General features: G+C 43.6%; 1 protein-coding gene across 1 annotated transcript; it reads left to right on the top strand.

The window, feature by feature from the left end:
* Positions 1 to 20,035: 20,035 nt before the first annotated feature.
* LOC142491936 (uncharacterized) lies at positions 20,036 to 23,892 on the top strand. The gene is given in 2 exon segments (XM_075594730.1): positions 20,036 to 20,477; positions 20,479 to 23,892. Coding segments are annotated over 2 exon segments (2,343 nt in total). The 5' UTR covers positions 20,036 to 20,292; the 3' UTR covers positions 22,637 to 23,892.
* Positions 23,893 to 24,226: the final 334 nt, after the last annotated feature.

Raw genomic sequence — 24,226 nt, 5'->3', positions numbered from 1 at the left:
AAACGGATAAAAACAACTCAGCAAAGATAAAAAAAAAAAAAACAGAAAAGAATAAAATTAAAAACGTTAACATAACACTGGTGGAAATAAGGCACATAAGTATTAAGTAAAAAGAAATTAATATTAACTGAAAACATATACATATAATAACTATCCAATCAATAAACAAATATAAATTAACAAAATATTTAATTAAAGAGCATTATATAAAATCATTACTATAACAAATGTGTGCAAATGAACCCAGTGTTGATTATTACTGAAAAACACATAATACTGTAACTCCAAGTAGAGGATTCTCCAGGTCAGCAGACTCTTTGTAGACCCTCATATGAAGAAAAGAACATAAATGCAGAGAGTATAGTGCATTATCATTTACTTAAGATGACAAACAACACAGAGGGGAATGGTAACACACACACTTTCCCCGCTGGTAAGTAAACAAGAAGTGTCTTTGGGCGCATCCTTAGATGACAGCTCCCAATGCGACCGCTCCACTTCTCAGTCAGGAAAAAAACGCAATTGCCTCCGCCAGCGTCTCTCATCCGCAGTGGGGGCACTCCGCCGCGTCACGGTCGTTTCAGCAGTCTCCTTCCAATCAGGGTTTCTCAGGAGATTGGGTACGGTGGCCTCAAAAGGGCTTTTCAGTGCTAATCAACGCTGGGTTAATTTGCACATATTAGCTGTTTTATCACTTTGCGCCACAAACACTGTTTTGTTTAGGTTATCTTAATTTGCGGTTTTGGGGAAAACCGCGGGTGTTTAGCCTGCAGCTTGATTATATCACATTATTTGTTGCGCATTGTTATAATTTTATAACAAATGTGCATTATTTCAAATCCAGCCAGTGGTATACCGTATCCCTATCTTACACCAAAATAGGGTACTGTATACTGGTTAGGTACCCCCGCTTCAGCTTGTAGTGAATGGAGTGGTGCTTCAAGGGGCAATTTATAAGTAACACTAGAGACACACAGAACCCCTATATAGCACTCTCTTCCTATGTGAGATGATGAGTAAATTTAAAAATATTTTATTCATAAACAAGGTTAAAACAATGGGGTTTAAAACAAGTATTAAATAGTAGTAACAAGTGTTTTGTACTCTTTGGATGAATATCTCCCAAGGAGTGTCAAATAGGGTAATAAGGTCCAGTGTTAGTGAACTCACTGGCCCTAGCAACCTTCATGTGGAGCGATTGGCTAGAGGTAGGTGGTTAGGGAACGACAGTAGTTATCATATATGTGGTGCCACAGTAGTGGGTACTTATTGGTGCACAGGATAGACAGGACCTATCACTGTACTGCTAAATATTGCAGTCAGGTAAAGGTATAAATGTATTGATATACAGTTATTGGTAGGTGTGCACCAAATATGTGCCAACGCCAACTTGGATCTGTCGTGCGTGAGCATAGAATATGAACCATAGTTTTCACGTGTAAACTTTGGATCTGAGTGATGCAGATCTTTGGTTGACACTAGTACTCAGTGAATATACTGTTATTTGTTGAGACACTGCTTGAACTCCCAATTGTAACAAATTAGGAGTTGTTGCTAAGAGCTGCACCTTTAAGGACCAGGAGACAGGTTAGTAGTATACAACCCTTGCCTGATTGGTGCTTCTCTTATACATAAATGTTATAGAACTGGCACTCCAGGTGTGGGTATCTGGTTGGGGTACTAAAAGCTGTTAATATAAAATCCTTTATACAAATATAGTACTCGGATGTCAGCAGGATAGTATTCCATTGAACATATCAATGTACTCTATTTAGCCAGATTAACAGTTAAGTTGTTCCCTTGTAGTGGCTCATAAGACCATCAGGTCTTTATTAAGCCCTTGAATGTGCCGCCGCCGAGCCGCGCTGACTGCCTCTAATCACATGGAGTCAGCGTCTGTGAACGAGGGCTCTGCGCGTGCACGTGACTGCGTGGTGCCGACGCGCGTGTTTCGCTGGTATGCTTTTTCAAGGCCTAGTATTAGTATTAGACTTAACTGTTAATCTGGCTAAATAGAGTACATTGATATGTTCAAGGGAATACTATCCTGCTGACATCCGAGTACTATATTTGTATAAAGGATTTTATATTAACAGCTTTTAGTACCCCAACCAGATACCCACACCTGGAGTGCCAGTTCTATAACATATATGTATAAGAGAAGCACCAATCAGGCAAGGGTTGTATACTACTAACCTGTCTCCTGGTCCTTAAAGGTGCAGCTCTTAGCAACAACTCCTAATTTGTTATAATTGGGAGTTCAAGCAGTGTCTCAACAAATAACAGTATATTCACTGAGTACTAGTGTCAACCAAAGATCTGCATCACTCAGATCCAAAGTTTACACGTGAAAACTATGGTTCATATGCTATGCTCACGCACGACAGATCCAAGTTGGCGTTGGCACATATTTGGTGCACACCTACCAATAACTATATCAATACATTTATACCTTTACCTGACTGCAATATTTAGCAGTACAGTAATAGGTCCTGTCTATCCTGTGCACCAATAAGTACCCACTACTGTGGTACCACATATATGATAACTACTGTCGTTCCCTAACCACCTACCTCTAGCCAATCGCTCCACATGAAGGTTGCTAGGGCCAGTGAGTTCACTAACACTGGACCTTATTACCCTATTTGACACTCCTTGGGAGATATTCATCCAAAGAGTACAAAACACTTGTTACTACTATTTAATACTTGTTTTAAACCCCATTGTTTTAACCTTGTTTATGAATAAAATATTTTAAAATTTACTCATCATCTCACATAGGAATAGAGTGCTATATAGGGGTTCTGTGTGTCTCTAGTGTTACCAAAATAGGGTAACCTAATTAAAAAGTAATACAAAGTCTTTAAATGAAACCAAAGACTATGTAACTAGCATAAAGTATAATTAATTAATTGGTATTATAGATACATGAATTACCCAAAACGATATATAGCACAACTGCAAAGAAATGTAAAACCGGAAATTGAACTGTGAATAAAGATCATAATGAAAAGACAATTTCCAAAACTAATGAATAAATATATTAACAATAAAGGTACATATAATGATAAACAAAACATGTGATCACTGTTAGCAAATCAACACACAACCTACATAAAATATTGAAAACTAAATCAGACCCACTAATAACCTGGACAATAGAGATGTTATGAAAATATAAATTAGAAGAGATAAAAAATTAATCAATTTCAAATTTCATTAAACATAATAAAAGTAAAACATGTATATATTGAAGTGTAGAAACTAACATAACATATTGTCCATAATGTAACAAATTATAGAAAGTGAGTAAGATCCCAGTCTATATTCTTCCCATAGGGCATTCTAGTCCTCAATGTGAAGATCCAGAAAGCCTCATGTTGATCCAACATTTTAGTTCTATTGCCTCCCCTTGGTAGGGGTAGGACAGATTCAATGCCCTGGAACCTAAAGTTCTCTATTCCACCTCTCGGGCAACCAGAAACATTTTTTGGGACTGGATGATTAAGATCACTTTTTGATATCAGCCGAAGGTGCTCCATCATCCTGATTTTAAGACACCTAGTGGTCCTACCCACGTATTGGTGTCCGCAACCACATGTTATTAAGTAAATAATAAAAGAGGAATTACAATTAATAAACAGGATTTTATGGACCACTCTGGTTACTGTGGAGCTAAATGTATTGGAGGAGTTCATTCTGGTGCAAATTTTACAATTATTACACTCGAAAGACCCCTTAGGAAGGTTAGATCTGGTCTCAATCCCTGATGTAAAGAGAGTAGGGGGACATAGAATTGGCCAATGTTCTGGCTCTTCTAAAGACAACATTAGGACCTGAGGAAACAAGAGGCTTAAGAATGGGGTCTAGAGAGAGTACTGCCCAATGTTTTCTTAAAATAGATTTCATTTGCTCAGCTTGGGCACTATATGAATAATGAATAATGGTGATTCATTCAATAACGGTTTCTTAATGGACTGCTTAAATAATTCCCCTCTGTCCATAGCGGAGACCTCCTGAATAGATTTAATCAGATCCCGTTGATTGTAACCTCATCTAAGGAATCTATCGTAAAGACCCTTAACCTGAAGATTGCTCAGTTGAACAGTTGTGCCGGAAGCGCATTAACTGTCCTGGTATGCCCTTCATGAGGGCTTTGGGGTGACAACTGCTAGCTCGTAAAAAGGTGTTACGTGAATTGGGTTTGATGGAAACAAGTGTTATATCTCTGGCGCTCGGCCCATAAATAAATCATACATATATAAAAGATATACACAACCAGAATCGATGGTGCTGGCAGATCCAATGCAGAACTCCACGTGTAGGTGATCAGACATGAAATAAGAATGAACAAAAATACATAGCGTATTACTGTATATAACCTAAACAAATACACAAATGAACAAAAACAAACAACAAATGCTGAGAACAAACAGGTAACTGATAATTATAAAAACCCCATTTAATAAAAAACAATCAATAACACAATTGGTAAGTACAATAATTAAAATATGAAGTAGGTCCCACTGATATAATCCTGCTAGGACTGAAGTGCCCGCTTACCAGAAGGGAGAAGATAACTGGCAGTGAATAATTTATGGCCGGTCTGCTCCGAGCACTCCTCCCCGGCATATACAGGGTGCTGGTGTTTGGCGTCGGCTTCCAGGTAGAGCACCCCCCTGCTCTTGCCAGGACAGACCTCTGCAGTCCTGTAGCTCCAAACCTCACCGCTCGTCACGCCTGTGGATGTTGAATCGCAACTGCAGATTCTCAGCCGCAGATTCGCCAAGCCTCTGTCCAACAGTGTCGCGCGGATGGTAACGGCAGATTCGGTCATATTTCGATCAAATGAATGACCCAAATAGTGGTTGGCGGGAAAATCAGCAGATAGTTAAGCAGAGTGTAAGCGGGACCACCCTACGCGTTTCGGAAGATGCTGCTACCTTCCTCAGGGGTGAATTGGGTTTGCGATATGTGTCAGTTTGCATGTTAAGTGCAGTATCAATGTATAAATATAAATAATGTATGTGGTAATGATGATTAAATGTGTGAGTGACGTGAAGGTTGTAGTCGTTGGTGTTAAGTGTATCAATAAAGGAAAGAAGTGTAGAGACGTCACCATCTCAAATTAAGAGAAAATCGTCAATGAACTGCCTATAGAATAGAATGTGCTCCCTATAAATGTTCTAATCTCCAAACACATGGAACGACTCCCACAACCCCATGAAGAGGTTGCCGTAGGAAGGAGCTCGTTCCACGTGTCTGGAGATAATAAACCGCATCAAATAAAAAATAGTTGTGGGTGAGAAGAAAAAGAATAGAATCCAACATGAAAGTGGTGTGCTGGTGACAAGTCGGAGCATGAAAGAAAGTAACATGCAGCTGTCAACCCCAGTTGGTGAGAAATAATTGTATATAACGAGGTTACATCAAGTGTAACGCATATAAGGTTACATTTCCAGTTGATACCTTTGATTTGTTTGAGTAGGTCTCCGCTATCAAGGGTGTGAGAGGACAAAAGTCGCACCAGGGGTTGGAGAAAACGGTCCACGTACAGTGAGACACCATTTCCCAAATATTCAATGCTGGATATGATAGGTCTCCCAGGAGGGGAGATCAGCAATTTGTGAATCTTTGGGAGAAACACGGCCGTGGTAGGGGTGGCATTGTAAATATATTCCATATCATTTTCATTGAGAAGTCCAAGCATGGAGCCCTCATCAAGGAGTTCCTTTAGTTCACTCTGGAACCCCCGGGTAGGATCTGATCACAGTTCAGCATAGGAACAAGTATCACAGAGTTGGCGGAGAGGCTCCCTTTGATAGTTATCCCTATGTTGCACTACGACTGCTCCCCTCTTATCTGCATTCTTAATTATCAGAGATTTGTTAATTTTAAGATCCCCTGGGGCCTGAATTTCTACCTGAGTCAAATTGTTCTCATGATGGATATTATGAGGTGAATTAAAGCTGAAACCCTTATGCAGTAGGATAAGATCTCTCTCTCTACTAAACTTTCAAATATTGAAAGAAATTTGCCTTTGACAAATGTAGGAAAGAAATTTGATTTTCTTTTTTAACCTGAATCCTTTCTGCCTAGGAATCTGTCTGGATCACTGTCCTCAATACCAATCCTACCTAATTCCTCCATTATCCTGAAGAGCACAGTGGTCTCAAAAGAGAAATTATTAAGAGGATTAATTAAAGGTTCTTCGTCCTCACAATCTGCAAGAAAGTGGTATTAGAAATACTTGCATCTTTTGTACTATAGAACTTCTTTAAGGTACACTCTCACAAATTTGTGAAGATCAACCCCTGTGTTGAATACTTGAAAATTAGTTTCAGGGGCAAATTTTAGCTCTTTGTTAAGTAGTGATAATTCATCTCCAGTTAGTTCAACATTGGAGATATTGATAAACCCACATTCATCATTCAAAAGTAATTTTTTCACTTCATTGGAACCCCTTTGCTTCAATCTCTTGTTGCCCCATCTTGTCGCCTTTCATTTTGATGAGTAATTAGTCGATGAGTGTGAATAATGTCCATCCCGGGATCTACCACCCTGATCCTTGTGGCCTTTCCCCCAATAGGTCTTTCCTGTTGAGAATGGAGGTGATTCTCACCACAATCAGTAAAAAATGAGACTGAATGACTTAATGTATCTGTGTCTGATACAGTAAATCAGATTCTACATTCTGTAAATCATTAGGTGATGGCGTCTTCTTTAGAATAGACTTTTGAGACCACAAACTAGTCCCAGATTTATTAATGGGTGGGGAGTGACCTGATTGTGGCCCCTTGCTTCCCCTTCTAGTTTGTACAATTTTCTCCCAAGCATAGACTTGATTACGCTCGTAATCATGCCTATCTCTTTCAAATGTTGCCTGTTTTTTTCTCATGATTTCCTTTTCCAGATCTTTCAATGAATGGTCAAATCTCACAGAGTGTTGAAGCAATCTCAACCGTCTAATGGCGATGAATGTTTTTTTCCTGTAATGCAGATGATCTTATAGCATAAAATCAGGCAGCAGGTCTCATAGGGACTCGGATGGTGGTTCTTCGGATGTGGTATTCATATGTAATAATATGAGAGACATACCATATGGGATCATATGGTGTGTCTCTCATATTATTACATATGAGTACCACATCAGGAGAACCACCATCAGACATAAAAGTAACATTTAGGAAAAGGAGTCCCTGCTCTGAAGAGCTTACAATCTAATTGGTTTGTAGGCAGAACATACGGAGACAGTAGGAAGACGTTCTGGTAAGTGTGTCTGCAAGGGGCCAAGGTTTATGTATGAGGTGTAAATGAATAGGTATGTGCAATATGTATGAATATAAATACATGCAACATACCAGAGCAGAGATGCGGCCTCTGTGGAGCAGAGATTGGCTGCAAGGCACAGGCGACAGGTGTGTGTACTTGCTTGCAGATGGGGAGCGGTGCACGACATCACGAGTGCGTGCCACGTGCGAGAGACACGCGACGGGGGCAGAGCCAAGCTCCGTGGTACAGGTAGAAGAGCTGCGTGTGCGCGTGCCCTCTAAAAAGAGCGGGGGATTGAGATGCAGCAGGTAAGGAGGGAACACGCCGCAGGGGACGTGTTCCCCGATTCCTTACATCAAGATCGAGACAATCTCAGTGCTGAAGTACCCACAAATATGTCAACCCTGATCCTGGGGATCCCACGGCTGCCACCAGAAATAAGTATTTCACGGTAAATCAGATTTTTACTGGGATAGCAAACACCAGGAGGACGAAAGAGTTAAATGAAGGTTTACTTTGTCCAGAGCCAACAGGGAGCAACATAATATACAAACACGGCAACAACTCACCAAAACAGCGGGTTATGGGGGAGTACTACAGTAGCTTGCAACTTGCAGGTTGCTGCCGGAGCAAGCCTACCCTGGATGCCTCCTCGTTCCATCGGCCCCAGAGTATCCCAGTACCAGCGAGGGATCACAGCCTCTTGGTCCACAGTTAACTTTTCCAGTGGCCTCCAGTCAAAGAGACTAGTCATGAACAACTGTGGAGGCCTGATAGGCTTCGGCTTGTATATTTTCCTGGCCTCCATCTGAAACATGGAGAACAGTTTGCCAACTAATCAGCGAAGTCCTCTCCTCTGCTGAGCCAATCAGGAGCTGGATGCTCAACCAGACAAATAAATCAGGGCAGAATACAAAATTTATTTTTTTTGGACCTCATTTTTTTTAATGTTTTGTATATATGAGGACTTTTAATATTCAAACTGACGTTTATTTCAAGGAAGTTCCAGCTAATAGTTACCTGCTTGCCAAGAGCTGTCATCATAGAAAATGGCTTAAGAATATTCCACTGAGCCAGTTCAGTAGGCTGAGGAGAAATTGCACTGTGGAATCCAATTTGACCAGCAATATGTAATATCGGTATTATATGCTTTAAGTAAAACTATTAAAAGTTATATCCTAATTGTCAGTGGTGTGTATTTAAGTGAAGTTTTCCTTTGAGCACACGGTCTCCTGTGATTACCACTTTACTCATACAATAGATACTCGCACACTGGTGTGATTCACTGGTTCCCATTGTTGTCATACCTGGTTTCTTTTAGCACAAACATATAGTTAATAATTCTCCCATATTGACTCTAGGTCTACTCTGGACACTTTTTATGAGTTTATTTGTCTGCAGCTATGTCCCCTTCCCCCATAGTTATCCTGAGCATCCTTATTGCTTCATAATATTTCTCTACATGCTCACATGTACAGATCAAGGTTTCTCTTTTCAATTAACTATAGATATTCTTTTGTCACATCTATGTACAGTATGGTTCCTAACTGAATGTAGCAAAAAATATATTATGTATGCTTGATTGACTACTTTACTGTTATATACTCTCTTTGCTAGTATTATAAGTCTCATCTTCAATGTAGATATATCTTAATATATAAAATCGAATGGTTAGTGAGGTTAGTGCGGTGAATCTCATTTTTCCGTGACTGTCATTGCCCAAGAGGTACGCCCCACTGTGACATCACCTCCTTCACTCTCACACACTTGCAGTCACACCACACGGCCAGAACCTCTGACGACTCCTTGGTAAGTTGACATGTCACACTCTCACCCCCCACACTCACACACAACCCCCCACACTCACACCCCTCACACACACAGTGGGCGAGTGTCACTCGCCCCCCACACTCACACACAACCCTGTACACACAGTCACCCCCTCACACTCACACACACTCAGTGTCACTCACCCCCCACACTCACACACAACCCCCCACACTCACACACAACCCTGTACACACAGTCACCCCCTCACACTCAGTGTCACTGAACACTGTACACACACTCACTGTCACACACACACACTGTCACCCCACACACACTCAGTGTCACTCACCCCCCACACTCACACACAACCCTGTACACACAGTCACCCCCTCACACTCACTGTCACTCGCCCCCCACACTCACACTCACTGTCACACACACACACTGTCACCCCTGTGCACACACACACACATCTTACACACATCTTACACATTACACACATTTACAATTCTCCCTCCGCAACGACAATCGCCCATTACCGTTACTAAACTGCCGCCCATTACCTTCATTCTCCCTCCGCAACGAACCGCTCATATTACAGCGGCCCTTACACCGCACCCTCTCTGCCCACCTCATATATGGCCGGCTCTCCCTCCGCAACGACAATCGTCAAAACCTCACATATTACAGCGGCCCATTACCGTTACTAAACTGCCGCCCATTACCTTCATTCTCCCTCCGCAACGAACCGCTCATATTACAGCGGCCGTTACACCGTCCGCTCTCTGCCCACCTCATATATGCCCGCCGCCGCGCACATTACACCGCCCGCACGCGTCCATTAACTCGCGCGCACATTACACCGCCCGCCCGTAGCCCTACTACTTCAATGTCTGTGAAAATACCCGTATAAACCGCCACCCACACCGCACTCTTTGTACATTTTTACTAATGCCCGACAAACTCTGGTACTATTCAAATGTATTTCTCTTTCTACAATGCCGTGCACCTACGCAGTGTCAATTCTATTTATAAAATGCCCGACACACTTAACATTCTACATCATTCACACATCAACTACATACATTTAACAAACATTTGCCTTTTCAACTACTAAATACAAACATTTGCCTCTACAAACACATGGACGCCGCTCACCGCCCACCCGTACCTACTCTTTATGAACTTCAATTTCTTCTCAAACTACTCACTTACAATTAATTTATATCATTAAAATGGCGTACTTTAAGTTTTTTATCAATACTATTCCCGCCCCTACCTTCGCCTAGCCACTCTTTTTAAATGTTTTAAAATGCCCGACAAAGTCTGTTACTATTCAAATGTATATCTCTTTCTACAATGGCGTGCACCTACGCAGTGTCAATTCTATTTATAAAATGGCCGACACACTACATTTTTTTTCCTATTATCCATTTATACAATATTTTCATTTATTTTCTTTCTTTCATAGCCGCTATAATACTTTTTATTTACATTACCCCCGCTTTGCTAATGTATTTTTTTTATCCATTCTTATAATTTATTCCTTTCTTTATTTTTTTACATAGCCGCTATATCATACTTTCATTTTTACTCAACTTTGCTTCATTCACACATCACCACACATATTACATTAATACATTCAACATCATTCACACATCAACTACATACATTTCAATCTTCCAATGCCCTCCGCACGCCAATCTCTGGATGCGCTCCGCACACATCACTTTCACCAACAACTCATTTTAAACTTTTTTTTTTTAACATTTTTTTTTTTCTGCCAACATTTTTAACTTTATTAACAAACATTTCTACAAACATTTTACATCTACCAATGCCCTCCGAACGCCAATCTCTCGATGCGCTCCGCACACATCACTTTCTGCACAAATGAATTTTAAACTTTTCTTTTAAACTAATTTTTTTCTTTGTGCCAAAATATTTTACTTTATTAAATACACATTTTAACAACTTTTAATAAAAATACATCATATTTACTGTTCATTACTGCTATTTCCCAACAGCCACACACCCTTCCTCTTCCCACACCCCCACACACCCACCCTTCCTCTTTCCACACACCCACCCTTCCTCTTCCCTCACCCCCCCCACCCTTACTCTTCACACCCCCCCACCCTTCCTCTTCCCACAACCCCACCCACCCACCCTTACTCTTCCCACACCCCCACCCACCCACCCTTACTCTTCCCACACCCCCACCCACCCACCCTTACTCTTCCCACACCCCCACCCACCCACCCTTACTCTTCCCACACCCCCACCCACCCACCCTTACTCTTCCCACACCCCCACCCACCCTTACTCTTCCCACACCCCCCCACCCACCCACCCTTGCTCTTCACACCCCCCCACCCACCCACCCTTACTCTTCCCACACCCCCACCCACCCACCCTTACTCTTCCCACACCCCCACCCACCCACCCTTACTCTTCCCACACCCCCACCCACCCACTTTTACTCTTCCCACACTCCCACCCACCCACCCTTACTCTTCCCACACCCCCACCCACCCACCCTTACTCTTCCCACACCCCCACACACCCACCCTTACTCTTCCCACACCCCCACCCACCCAACCTTACTCTTCCCACACCCCCACACACCCACCCTTACTCTTCCCACACCCCCACACACCCACCCTTACTCTTCCCACACCCCCACCCACCCACCCTTACTCTTCCCACACCCCCACACACCCACCCTTACTCTTCCCACCCACCCACCCACCCTCCCTCTTCCCACCCACCCACCCTCCCTCTTCCCACCCACCCTTACTCTTCACACCCACCCTTACTCTTCCCACACCCCCACCCACCCTCCCTCTTCCCACCCACCCACCCTCCCTCTTCCCACCCACCCTTACTCTTCACACCCACCCTTACTCTTCCCACACCCCCACCCACACACCCTTACTCTTCACACACACCCACCCACCCTTACTCTTCCCACACCCGCACACACCCACCCTTACTCTTCACACCCACCCACCCACCCTCTTCCCACCCACCCTTACTCTTCACACCCACCCACCCTTCCTCTTCCCACACCCCCACCCACCCACCCTTCCTCTTCCCACACCAACACCCACCCACCCTTCCTCTTCCCACATGCCCACCCACCCACCCTTCCTCTTCACACACCCCCACCCACCCACCCACCCACCCACCCACCCTTCCTCTTCACACACCCCCACCCACCCACCCTTCCTCTTCACACACATCACTTTCTGCACAAATGAATTTTAAACTTTTCTTTTAAACTAATTTTTTTCTTTGTGCCAAAATATTTTACTTTATTAAATACACATTTTAACAACTTTTAATAAAAATACATCATATTTACTGTTCATTACTGCTATTTCCCAACAGCCACACACCCTTCCTCTTCCCACACCCCCACACACCCACCCTTCCTCTTTCCACACACCCACCCTTCCTCTTCCCTCACCCCCCCCACCCTTACTCTTCACACCCCCCCACCCTTCCTCTTCCCACAACCCCACCCACCCACCCTTACTCTTCCCACACCCCCACCCACCCACCCTTACTCTTCCCACACCCCCACCCACCCACCCTTACTCTTCCCACACCCCCACCCACCCACCCTTACTCTTCCCACACCCCCACCCACCCACCCTTACACTTCCCACACCCCCACCCACCCTTACTCTTCCCACACCCCCCCACCCACCCACCCTTGCTCTTCACACCCCCCCACCCACCCACCCTTACTCTTCCCACACCCCCACCCACCCACCCTTACTCTTCCCACACCCCCACCCACCCACCCTTACTCTTCCCACACCCCCACCCACCCACTTTTACTCTTCCCACACTCCCACCCACCCACCCTTACTCTTCCCACACCCCCACACACCCACCCTTACTCTTCCCACACCCCCACACACCCACCCTTACTCTTCCCACACCCCCACCCACCCAACCTTACTCTTCCCACACCCCCACACACCCACCCTTACTCTTCCCACACCCCCACCCACCCACCCTTACTCTTCCCACACCCCCACCCACCCACCCTTACTCTTCCCACACCCCCACACACCCACCCTTACTCTTCCCACCCACCCACCCACCCTCCCTCTTCCCACCCACCCACCCTCCCTCTTCCCACCCACCCTTACTCTTCACACCCACCCTTACTCTTCCCACACCAACACCCACCCACCCTTACTCTTCCCACACCCCCACCCACACACCCTTACTCTTCACACACACCCACCCACCCTTACTCTTCCAACACCCGCACACACCCACCCTTACTCTTCACACCCACCCACCCACCCTTACTCTTCCCACACCCCCACACACCCACCCTTACTCTTCCCACACCCCCACCCACCCAACCTTACTCTTCCCACACCCCCACACACCCACCCTTACTCTTCCCACACCCCCACACACCCACCCTTACTCTTCCCACACCCCCACCCACCCACCCTTACTCTTCCCACACCCCCACACACCCACCCTTACTCTTCCCACCCACCCACCCACCCTCCCTCTTCCCACCCACCCACCCTCCCTCTTCCCACCCACCCTTACTCTTCACACCCACCCTTACTCTTCCCACACCCCCACCCACCCTCCCTCTTCCCACCCACCCACCCTCCCTCTTCCCACCCACCCTTACTCTTCACACCCACCCTTACTCTTCCCACACCCCCACCCACACACCCTTACTCTTCACACACACCCACCCACCCTTACTCTTCCCACACCCGCACACACCCACCCTTACTCTTCACACCCACCCACCCACCCTCTTCCCACCCACCCTTACTCTTCACACCCACCCACCCTTCCTCTTCCCACACCCCCACCCACCCACCCTTCCTCTTCCCACACCAACACCCACCCACCCTTCCTCTTCCCACATGCCCACCCACCCACCCTTCCTCTTCACACACCCCCACCCACCCACCCTTCCTCTTCACACCCCCCCACCCACCCACCCTTCCTCTTCACACACCCCCACCCACCCACCCTTCCTCTTCCCACACCCCCACCCACCCAACCTTACTCTTCCCACACCCCCACACACCCACCCTTACTCTTCCCACACCCCCACACACCCACCCTTACTCTTCCCACACCCCCACCCACCCACCCTTACTCTTCCCACACCCCCACACACCCACCCTTACTCTTCCCACCCACCCACCCACCCTCCCTCTTCCCACCCACCCACCCTCCCTCTTCCCACCCACCCTTACTCTTCACACCCACCCTTACTCTTCCCACACCCCCACCCACCCTCCCTCTTCCCACCCACCCACCCTCCCTCTTCCCACCCACCCTTACTCTTCACACCCACCCTTACTCTTCCCACACCCCCACCCACACACCCTTACTCTTCACACACACCCACCCACCCTTACTCTTCCCACACCCGCACACACCCACCCTTACTCTTCACACCCACCCACCCACCCTCTTCCCACCCACCCTTACTCTTCACACCCACCCACCCTTCCTCTTCCCACACCCCCACCCACCCACCCTTCCTCTTCCCACACCAACACCCACCCACCCTTCCTCTTCCCACATGCCCACCCACCCACCCTTCCTCTTCACACACCCCCACCCACCCACCCACCCTTCCTCTTCACACACCCCCACCCACCCACCCTTCCTCTTCACACACATCACTTTCTGCACAAATGAATTTTAAACTTTTCTTTTAAACTAATTTTTTTCTTTGTGCCAAAATATTTTACTTTATTAAATACACATTTTAACAACTTTTAATAAAAATACATCATATTTACTGTTCATTACTGCTATTTCCCAACAGCCACACACCCTTCCTCTTCCCACACCCCCACACACCCACCCTTCCTCTTTCCACACACCCACCCTTCCTCTTCCCTCACCCCCCCCACCCTTACTCTTCACACACCCCCACCCTTCCTCTTCCCACAACCCCACCCACCCACCCTTACTCTTCCCACACCCCCACCCACCCACCCTTACTCTTCCCACACCCCCACCCACCCACCCTTACTCTTCCCACACCCCCACCCACCCACCCTTACTCTTCCCACACCCCCACCCACCCTTACTCTTCCCACACCCCCACCCACCCACCCTTACTCTTCCCACACCCCCACCCACCCTTACTCTTCCCACACCCCCCCACCCACCCACCCTTGCTCTTCACACCCCCCCACCCACCCACCCTTACTCTTCCCACACCCCCACCCACCCACCCTTACTCTTCCCACACCCCCACCCACCCACCCTTACTCTTCCCACACCCCCACCCACCCACTTTTACTCTTCCCACACTCCTACCCACCCACCCTTACTCTTCCCACACCCCCACACACCCACCCTTACTCTTCCCACACCCCCACACACCCACCCTTACTCTTCCCCCACCCCCACCCACCCAACCTTACTCTTCCCACACCCCCACACACCCACCCTTACTCTTCCCACACCCCCACCCACCCACCCTTACTCTTCCCACACCCCCACCCACCCACCCTTACTCTTCCCACACCCCCACACACCCACCCTTACTCTTCCCACCCACCCACCCACCCTCCCTCTTCCCACCCACCCACCCTCCCTCTTCCCACCCACCCTTACTCTTCACACCCACCCTTACTCTTCCCACACCCCCACCCACCCACCCTTACTCTTCCCACACCCCCACCCACACACCCTTACTCTTCACACACACCCACCCACCCTTACTCTTCCCACACCCGCACACACCCACCCTTACTCTTCACACCCACCCACCCACCCTCTTCCCACCCACCCACCCACCCTCTTCCCACCCACCCTTACTCTTCACACCCACCCACCCTTCCTCTTCCCACACCCCCACCCACCCACCCTTACTCTTCCCACACCAACACCCACCCACCCTTCCTCTTCCCACATGCCCACCCACCCACCCTTCCTCTTCACACACCCCCACCCACCCACCCTTCCTCTTCACACCCCCCCACCCACCCACCCTTCCTCTTCACACACCCCCACCCACCCACCCTTCCTCTTCACACACCCCCACCCACCCTTCCTCTTCCCACACCCCCACCCACCCACCCTTCCTCTTCCCACACCCCCACCCACCCACCCTTCCTCTTCCCACACCCCCACCCACCCTTTCTCTTAGCACACCACCACCCACACACCCTTCCTCTTTCCACACCCGCACCCACCCACACTTCCTCTTCCCACACCCCCACACCACCACACAGCCATCCTTCACACACAACACACCCATCCAAACAACATTCCTGTTCCCTCACACCCCTACCCTTCCTATTACACCACCCACCTTTACCACCACCACCCCCACATAACTATTTTATTTTACACACTTTCACAGGTCACAACAAATACTATTTTTCTACGTAAACACAGCACAGGAAAACTTAAACTCACAAAAGGTAACTTATTACCTTTCATGTATGCATTCTACAACAATTATATTTACATCATACCTACACATATTACACACACCCATCCACCCTTCCTCTTACCACACCCACACACCCTTCCTCTTCAACCACAATTCCTATTACCCCACCTTTAACACACACCCCCATACAAACACTTTTTTACACACTTTCACACGTCTACAAAATACATATTGTTTCAACATACCCACACTAAATTTTTCAACACCACCACACTGACATCCTTCACACACACACACCCTTTCTCTTCCCCAACACACCCATCAAAACAACATTCCTCTTCCCTCACACCCCTACCCTTCCTATTCCACCACACACACACAATTACTCTTCAAACAACAAACCACCCACCCACCTTTACCACCACCACACCCACATAACTATTTTCTTTTACACACTTTCACAGGTCACAACAAAACAAATTTTTCTACTTAAACACAGCACAGGAAAAATTAAACTCACACAAGGTAAGTTATTACGTTTCATGTTTTCATTCTACAAACATTTTATTTACATCATAACTACACATATTACACTTTTTATTACATACATTACACCATTATTAAATACTTACATACATATACACCATTATTATATATCACTTTTACATTTACTAATTTACAATACACATTTATCAATTACACTAACATTCACATTTACATCTACAAACACACATTCATTAACTTTTTTGCTTCTTTTTACAGGCATCAACAGTACCGGCTTTCACACTTCTACAAACCCCCCTTAACCACACCTCCAACAAAATACATCCTTCCTCTTCCCTCACACCACCCCCCATTACTCTTCACAACACAACCCCACCCACCCTTCCTCTTCCCACACCCCCACCCATCCACCCTTACTCTTCACACACCCCCATCCACACACCCTTCATCTTCCCACACCCACCTCCACACACCCTTCCTCTTCCCACACCCCCACCCACACACCCCCACCCACCCTTCTTCTTCCCACACCCACACACACCCACCCTTACTCTTCACACAATCCACAACCACCCACCCTTCCTATTACCACACCCACACCCACCCACCCTTCCTCTTCCCTCACCCCACCCGCCATTACTCTTCACAATACACCACACCCTTCCTGTTTAACACAACAACCTTACTCCACACCCATCAAACCACACTTCCTCTTCCATCAACCCCCCTGCCCTTCCTCATCCAGCACACACCCAACATTCCTCTGTTACACCCCAACATTACTCTTTATCCCCTGCACACCATTACTCTTTTTACCTCTTTCACTACCCCCCTCAAAATATAACTCTTTTATTTTACACCCTTTCACAGGCCACTAAACAATTAAGACTCGACAACTACAAATACATTCCACTCACACAAGGTAACTATGTTTCCATTTTGTATACATTACTAAAACACTTCCATCCATTTACATGTTATAACTGTACTATATTACTTTTGCAGGACTCAACCACAGCAGGCACACAAATCATCACCCACTTTGGAGCGTCTACACCTCAAACATCTTCAACTTTGGACCGTGTACACCTGGAACATCTTTACAGCCACAAATCCATGCACTAAATATAAGGTCAGTATGTTACATACAGTACATTTACATGTACTATTTTTATTACTTTTTAACATCTATTTATTTTATACAAATAACATATTCTGAACACCATCACAATTAATATTTATGAACACACACACTTACTCTTTATCCTCAACACACACCATTCCTTTTTACAACCACCACACTCACACCTTTACTCTTTGACTACATCACACACACCCTTACTGTTTACCAACACCACACTTTCAACAACACCACATCCACCCTTACACTTTCTCACACAACACCTCTACACTTTCTCTTTAACACCCAAAACACACACACACTTACTCTTTCACACTACCACACACAACATTCCTCTTTACCACAAACACAACTCATCACTCTTCAAATCCATCTCGAAACACAATCATTACATTTTTTTAATATTTATAGAAACATACGTATGAGTCAATACTTTTTTAAAATACAACATCATACATGCCTTTATCACTACAACACACACACTACAATTTTTATACACACAACACAGTACTATTAAAATCCACTACACTATGTTTTTTAAACAATCATCACATACACATAATAACTATATCAACACTACAAAATAGACTATAACTATAATACACTATTATTAACCTTAACATGTCCCTCTGCAAACAACACTAACTACCATTTTTTACACACTTTCACAGGACTGTACACTGTCGCCATTCAACCATCTGGACCTGTGACATCTGATTACATCTTCACAACAGGTTGCATGTGTGAACTCTAATAAAAATACAATATTATAACTTTATACACACACACACACACACACACACACACACACACACACACACTACTTACCTTATAAATATGCCTCCAAAAAAAACACACACAACTACACACAACTACACTGACAACAGCACACAGTACATCACAAACATGCAATTACCAATATGACACACAACAACCATCAACATCAACTGCAACAACATTAGTACAACAACAAACTGATAGTACAACAACACAATACAAACATCTACTAAAACTACAACAAATGAGAGACCGAGCCAAAGTAAGAAGAGATACACAAACACCAGAACAACGAACTGTACAAAATCAAAGACGCAAGAATTCACTACTCAAAGAAACTGAAGAACAATATCGAATACGCCTTGAGACAACAAAATATAAAAACAAGAGCAAACAAAAAAAAAGTTAAGATTCATAAAACATCTACTACTTTACAACAACACCCTACAACATCAACTGCTGCTGACACAACAGAACAACATGAAATATGCCTTGACAATTCTACACAACAAGAAACACACACTGTAATACATATAAATTTAACACGCAGCGCTTTCAGCTACCAACCTCATATACAATACCAAAATCATCAACACGTCAATATAGGACACCTTTCCACTATTTGTCCATACTGTCAAGCAAAAAGATTCCCTAACGAATCTGCAGGAATGTGCTGTAGAAATGGAAAAATTTTACTGCCACCAATACAACAAACACCTAATGAACTGCTTTCATACATGTCAGGAACTACAAGTGAATCTAAACATTTCCTACAAAATATACGCAAATACAACTCATGTTTTCAAATGACATCATTTGGTGCTACATCTGTCATCAAACAACATGGATTTCAATCTACTTTCAAAGTACAAGGTCAAGTTTACCACAGAGCAGGATCTCTACTTCCATTGCCAAATGAAAATCCTAAATTTTTACAAATTTACTTCATGGGAGATGAACAACAAGAAGCCGATCAACGATGTCATTATATACCAAACATAAGACGTGACATTGTTCTATCCTTACAACAAATGTTACTTCAACATAATCATCTCATTAACACATTTAAAACATCACTGCAACGCATGCCAACTGATGAATATAAAGTAGTTATCAGAGCTGACAAAACACCAGTGGGTGAACATCAACGTCGCTTTAATGCTCCTCAAGTTACCGAAGTTGCTATTGTTATAGCTGGACAACTATTTGATAAGAGAGACATCATTCTTCAAAGGCGCACAACCTCTCTTCAACGCATTTATGAAACACATCGCTCATATGATGCACTTCAATACCCTCTCATATTTTCTCATGGTGACGATGGATACCACTTCAATATAATGCAAGTAGACCCAGCTTCACAATCTAACACTAAGAAAACAGTTTCATCTACGCATACAGAATAATGATAAGACATGGAACACAAAACCACATATTACACTGTAGACAACTGTTTCATCAATTTGTTGTTGACATGTATGCTAAAATTGAAAGTGAACGTCTTCTATACATACGTTTACATCAAAAAGAACTTCGCGTTGATCAATACATACATCTCAAGGATGCTGTTGTAGATGATGGAAACATTGATAACATTGGAAAAATTTTTAATTCTACCTGCAAGTTTCACAGGAAGCCCTAGGCATATGCACGAATATGCTCAAGACGCTATGTCATATGTTAGAGCATATGGACGACCAGACTTCTTTATTACATTTACATGTAATCCATCTTGGACAGAGATAAAAGAAGAACTATATATTGGACAGGCACCCAGCGATAGACACGACTTAGTAGCCAGAGTATTCAAACTAAAGCTACAGAAATTGATGAACATCATAACCAATAAACATATCTTTGGACAAACACGATGCTGGATGTACTCAATTGAGTGGCAAAAACGCGGACTTCCACATGCTCATATTCTGATATGGCTAAAAGAAAAACTACATTCAATACATATTGATAACGTCATTTCAGCTGAGTTGCCTAATCAATACGAAGACCCAATACTATTTGCAATCATCACTAAAAATATGATTCATGGACCATGTGGAAACATTAATATTAATTCACCATGTATGAAGGACGGAACATGCACAAAAAAATTTCCAAAACAATTCCTTTTGGAGACACAAAGTGGAGATGATGGATATCCTCGCTATCGAAGACGTGCTCCATCAGATGGTGGATATAAAGCAACAATACATCTTCGAAACAACACTAATATACAAGTCGACAACAAATGGATTGTTCCATATTCTCCACTTCTTTCTAAAACTTTTAACGCACACATTAATGTAGAATACTGTAATTCTGTTAAATCTATTAAATACATTTGCAAGTATGTCAACAAAGGAAGCGACATGGCCATTTTTGGCATCACTAATGACAAGATCAAAGATGACATTTCCCTATATCAGTTGGGACGATATATTAGTAGTAATGAAGCCGTTTGGAGGATTTTGTCTTTTCCAATTCACCAACGTCATCCAACTGTTGTTCACTTAATAGTTCATTTAGAAAATGGACAAAGAGTATACTTCACACCTCATAACGCTCACTCACTTGCAGCTCAACCACCAAACACAACTTTAACTGCCTTCTTTCAATTGTGTGAAAATGACTCTTTTGCTAAGACATTACTATATCCTGACATTCCTAAATATTACACTTGGAATTCATCTACTAAAATTTTTAACAAAAGGAAACATGGAGTACGTATTACAGGAGAAGACGCCGTACAAAGTGAAGCATTGGGTCGTGTATATACAGTTCATCCAAATAACGCTGAATGCTTCTTTCTTAGAATGCTACTTCATAATGTTCCAGGACCAACTTCTTTTACACATCTCAAAACTGTGGATGGACACCTTTGTCAAACTTATCGCGAAGCTTGCCAAAAACTTGGATTACTAGAGGATGATCAACACTGGAATACTACTTTATCAGAAGCTGTTTTACATTGTTTACCTAATAAAATAAGAAACCTTTTTGCTATTATCATTACCACCTGCCACCCATCCAACCCTAACACTCTATGGGATACATACAAAGACTACATGAGTGAAGATATACTGGCAAAAGCACAAACAGACAACCCAACACTACACTTAAATTTTTCTCCAGAAATTTACAACGAAGTACTAATTTTGTTAGAAGATAAATGCCTAGCTATTAATAACAAAACACTACTTCAATTAGGAGTACAATCTCCTGAACGTCACCACCGCGATATACTTAATTCAGACATTATGCGTGAGAGAAACTACAATATTATACATCTGAAAAATTATGTTGCATCAAAAAAACCTATGTTAATTCCACAACAATTACAAACATACCAAAACATTATGTCTCACATCACAAAGGAACAAGGTGCCATTCTTTTCCTTGATGCTCCAGGGGGAACAGGCAAAACATTTCTCATCAACTTACTCCTTGCCGAAATTAGAATGGAACACAACATTGCACTTGCTATTGCATCATCTGGAATTGCAGCCACTCTTATGGATGGAGGAAGAACTGTGCACTCTGCTCTTAAATTACCTCTAAACATTGCCAATGAAGAAAACCCAACATGTAATATAACAACAAATTCTGGACAAGCACGTGTACTACAAACTTGCAAACTTATTGTGTGGGATGAATGTACAATGGCTCACAAAAAATCACTTGAAGCCCTTGATACAACATTAAAGGACTTACGTAACAGTCAAGACATCATGGGAGGAGCTGTAATACATTAGCTGGTGATTTCAGACAAACACTTCCTGTTATACCAAGATCAACACTTGCAGATGAACTTCATGCATGCCTTAAATCTTCTCATCTATGGCACAATGTTAAACATTATCCTTTAACTACAAATATGCGAGTACAACTTTTATGAGAATCTAATAGTCAAGATTTTGCAAACAAGCTTCTTCAAATTGGTGAAGGTACTTTACCTACTAACTTATCTGGAGAAATTGATTTTCCAACACAATTTGCACACATGATGACATCACTTACAGACCTCATACATCACGTATATCCAAACATCATACAAAATTATAACAATCACCAATGGCTATGTGAACGAGCCATACTTGCAGCAAAAAATAATTGCGTTAATGACATTAATCATCAAATACAAGATATGATTGCAGGAAATATTACAGAATACAAGTCCATAGATACCGTCGTAGATAATGATGAAGCCGTTAACTATCCCACTGAATTTCTTAACTCACTTGAGCCGCTTGGAATGCCACCACATCGCCTTAGAATTAAAATTGGATCACCCATCATGCTAATTCGCAATCTCAACACACCTAACATTTGTAATGGAACAAGACTCTGCATCAAAACCTTAATGCCCAACCTCATTGAAGCTACTATATTAACAGGAAAGGCCACAGGAGAAGATGTCTTCATACCCCGCATTCCACTCATTCCTACTGACATGCCCTTCAATTTCAAACGCCTACAATTCCCAATCAGACTGGCATTTGCTATAACCATCAACAAATCACAAGGACAGTCAATTAAGTTCACTGGAATCAACTTACAATCACCATGTTTCTCCCATGGACAGTTATATGTGGCATGTTCTAGAGTAGGCTCTTCCCATGACTTAAATATATTTGCTCCAAATGGATCAACCAAAAATGTGGTTTATAAACAAGCATTACAATAAACATTTACTATTATCATTCTTACACACATCCACTTACATTTACTACAACAATACTTTTACATTTACACACACATATGACGGATGTTCATCCAGGGATTGTTCCGATTGCCAATTGTTGGAGTCAGGAAGGAATTATTTTTTCACCTTAATACGGTTTTTTTTTTGCCTTCCTCTGGATGACAACGTATGTTGACACATACAATTACTTTTCTCTTATCAACTTGCATTTAATAACAACAATAATTTATTACTATACCAATTATTATCACATGGACTCTTACATATGTTTATTACAAATTTATATACCACTTTTTATTCTTCATCAACGACAATAAAAGCTTTTTAAACATTTTATATATTACTCTTTGTTTTCATTGTATTTCATTCATATACTTTTTATTACAAACAACATTCTTTTTTATTTTATCCTTTCACATTCCGGGCAACGCCGGGTCTATCAGCTAGTATATATATATATATATATATATATATTCCTCTATTACAGGGACTCGAAAAGACACAGGAAGACTAATGATCAACTGAGTCTCTTAACTAATAGACCAAATAATATTGATAATAATTGTGAATAAATGGCAGGTGCACACTATGGATAGGCTAAGCTAAATCAAAACAAAATAGAGAACAACTAGGTGGAGGA

The sequence above is a fragment of the Ascaphus truei genome, chromosome 4 (genome assembly GCF_040206685.1).
Source record: "Ascaphus truei isolate aAscTru1 chromosome 4, aAscTru1.hap1, whole genome shotgun sequence".
NCBI classification, from domain to species: domain Eukaryota; kingdom Metazoa; phylum Chordata; class Amphibia; order Anura; family Ascaphidae; genus Ascaphus; species Ascaphus truei.
Note: the sequence above shows the minus strand (reverse complement) of the source record. Positions and strands in the feature narration are given on the sequence as shown.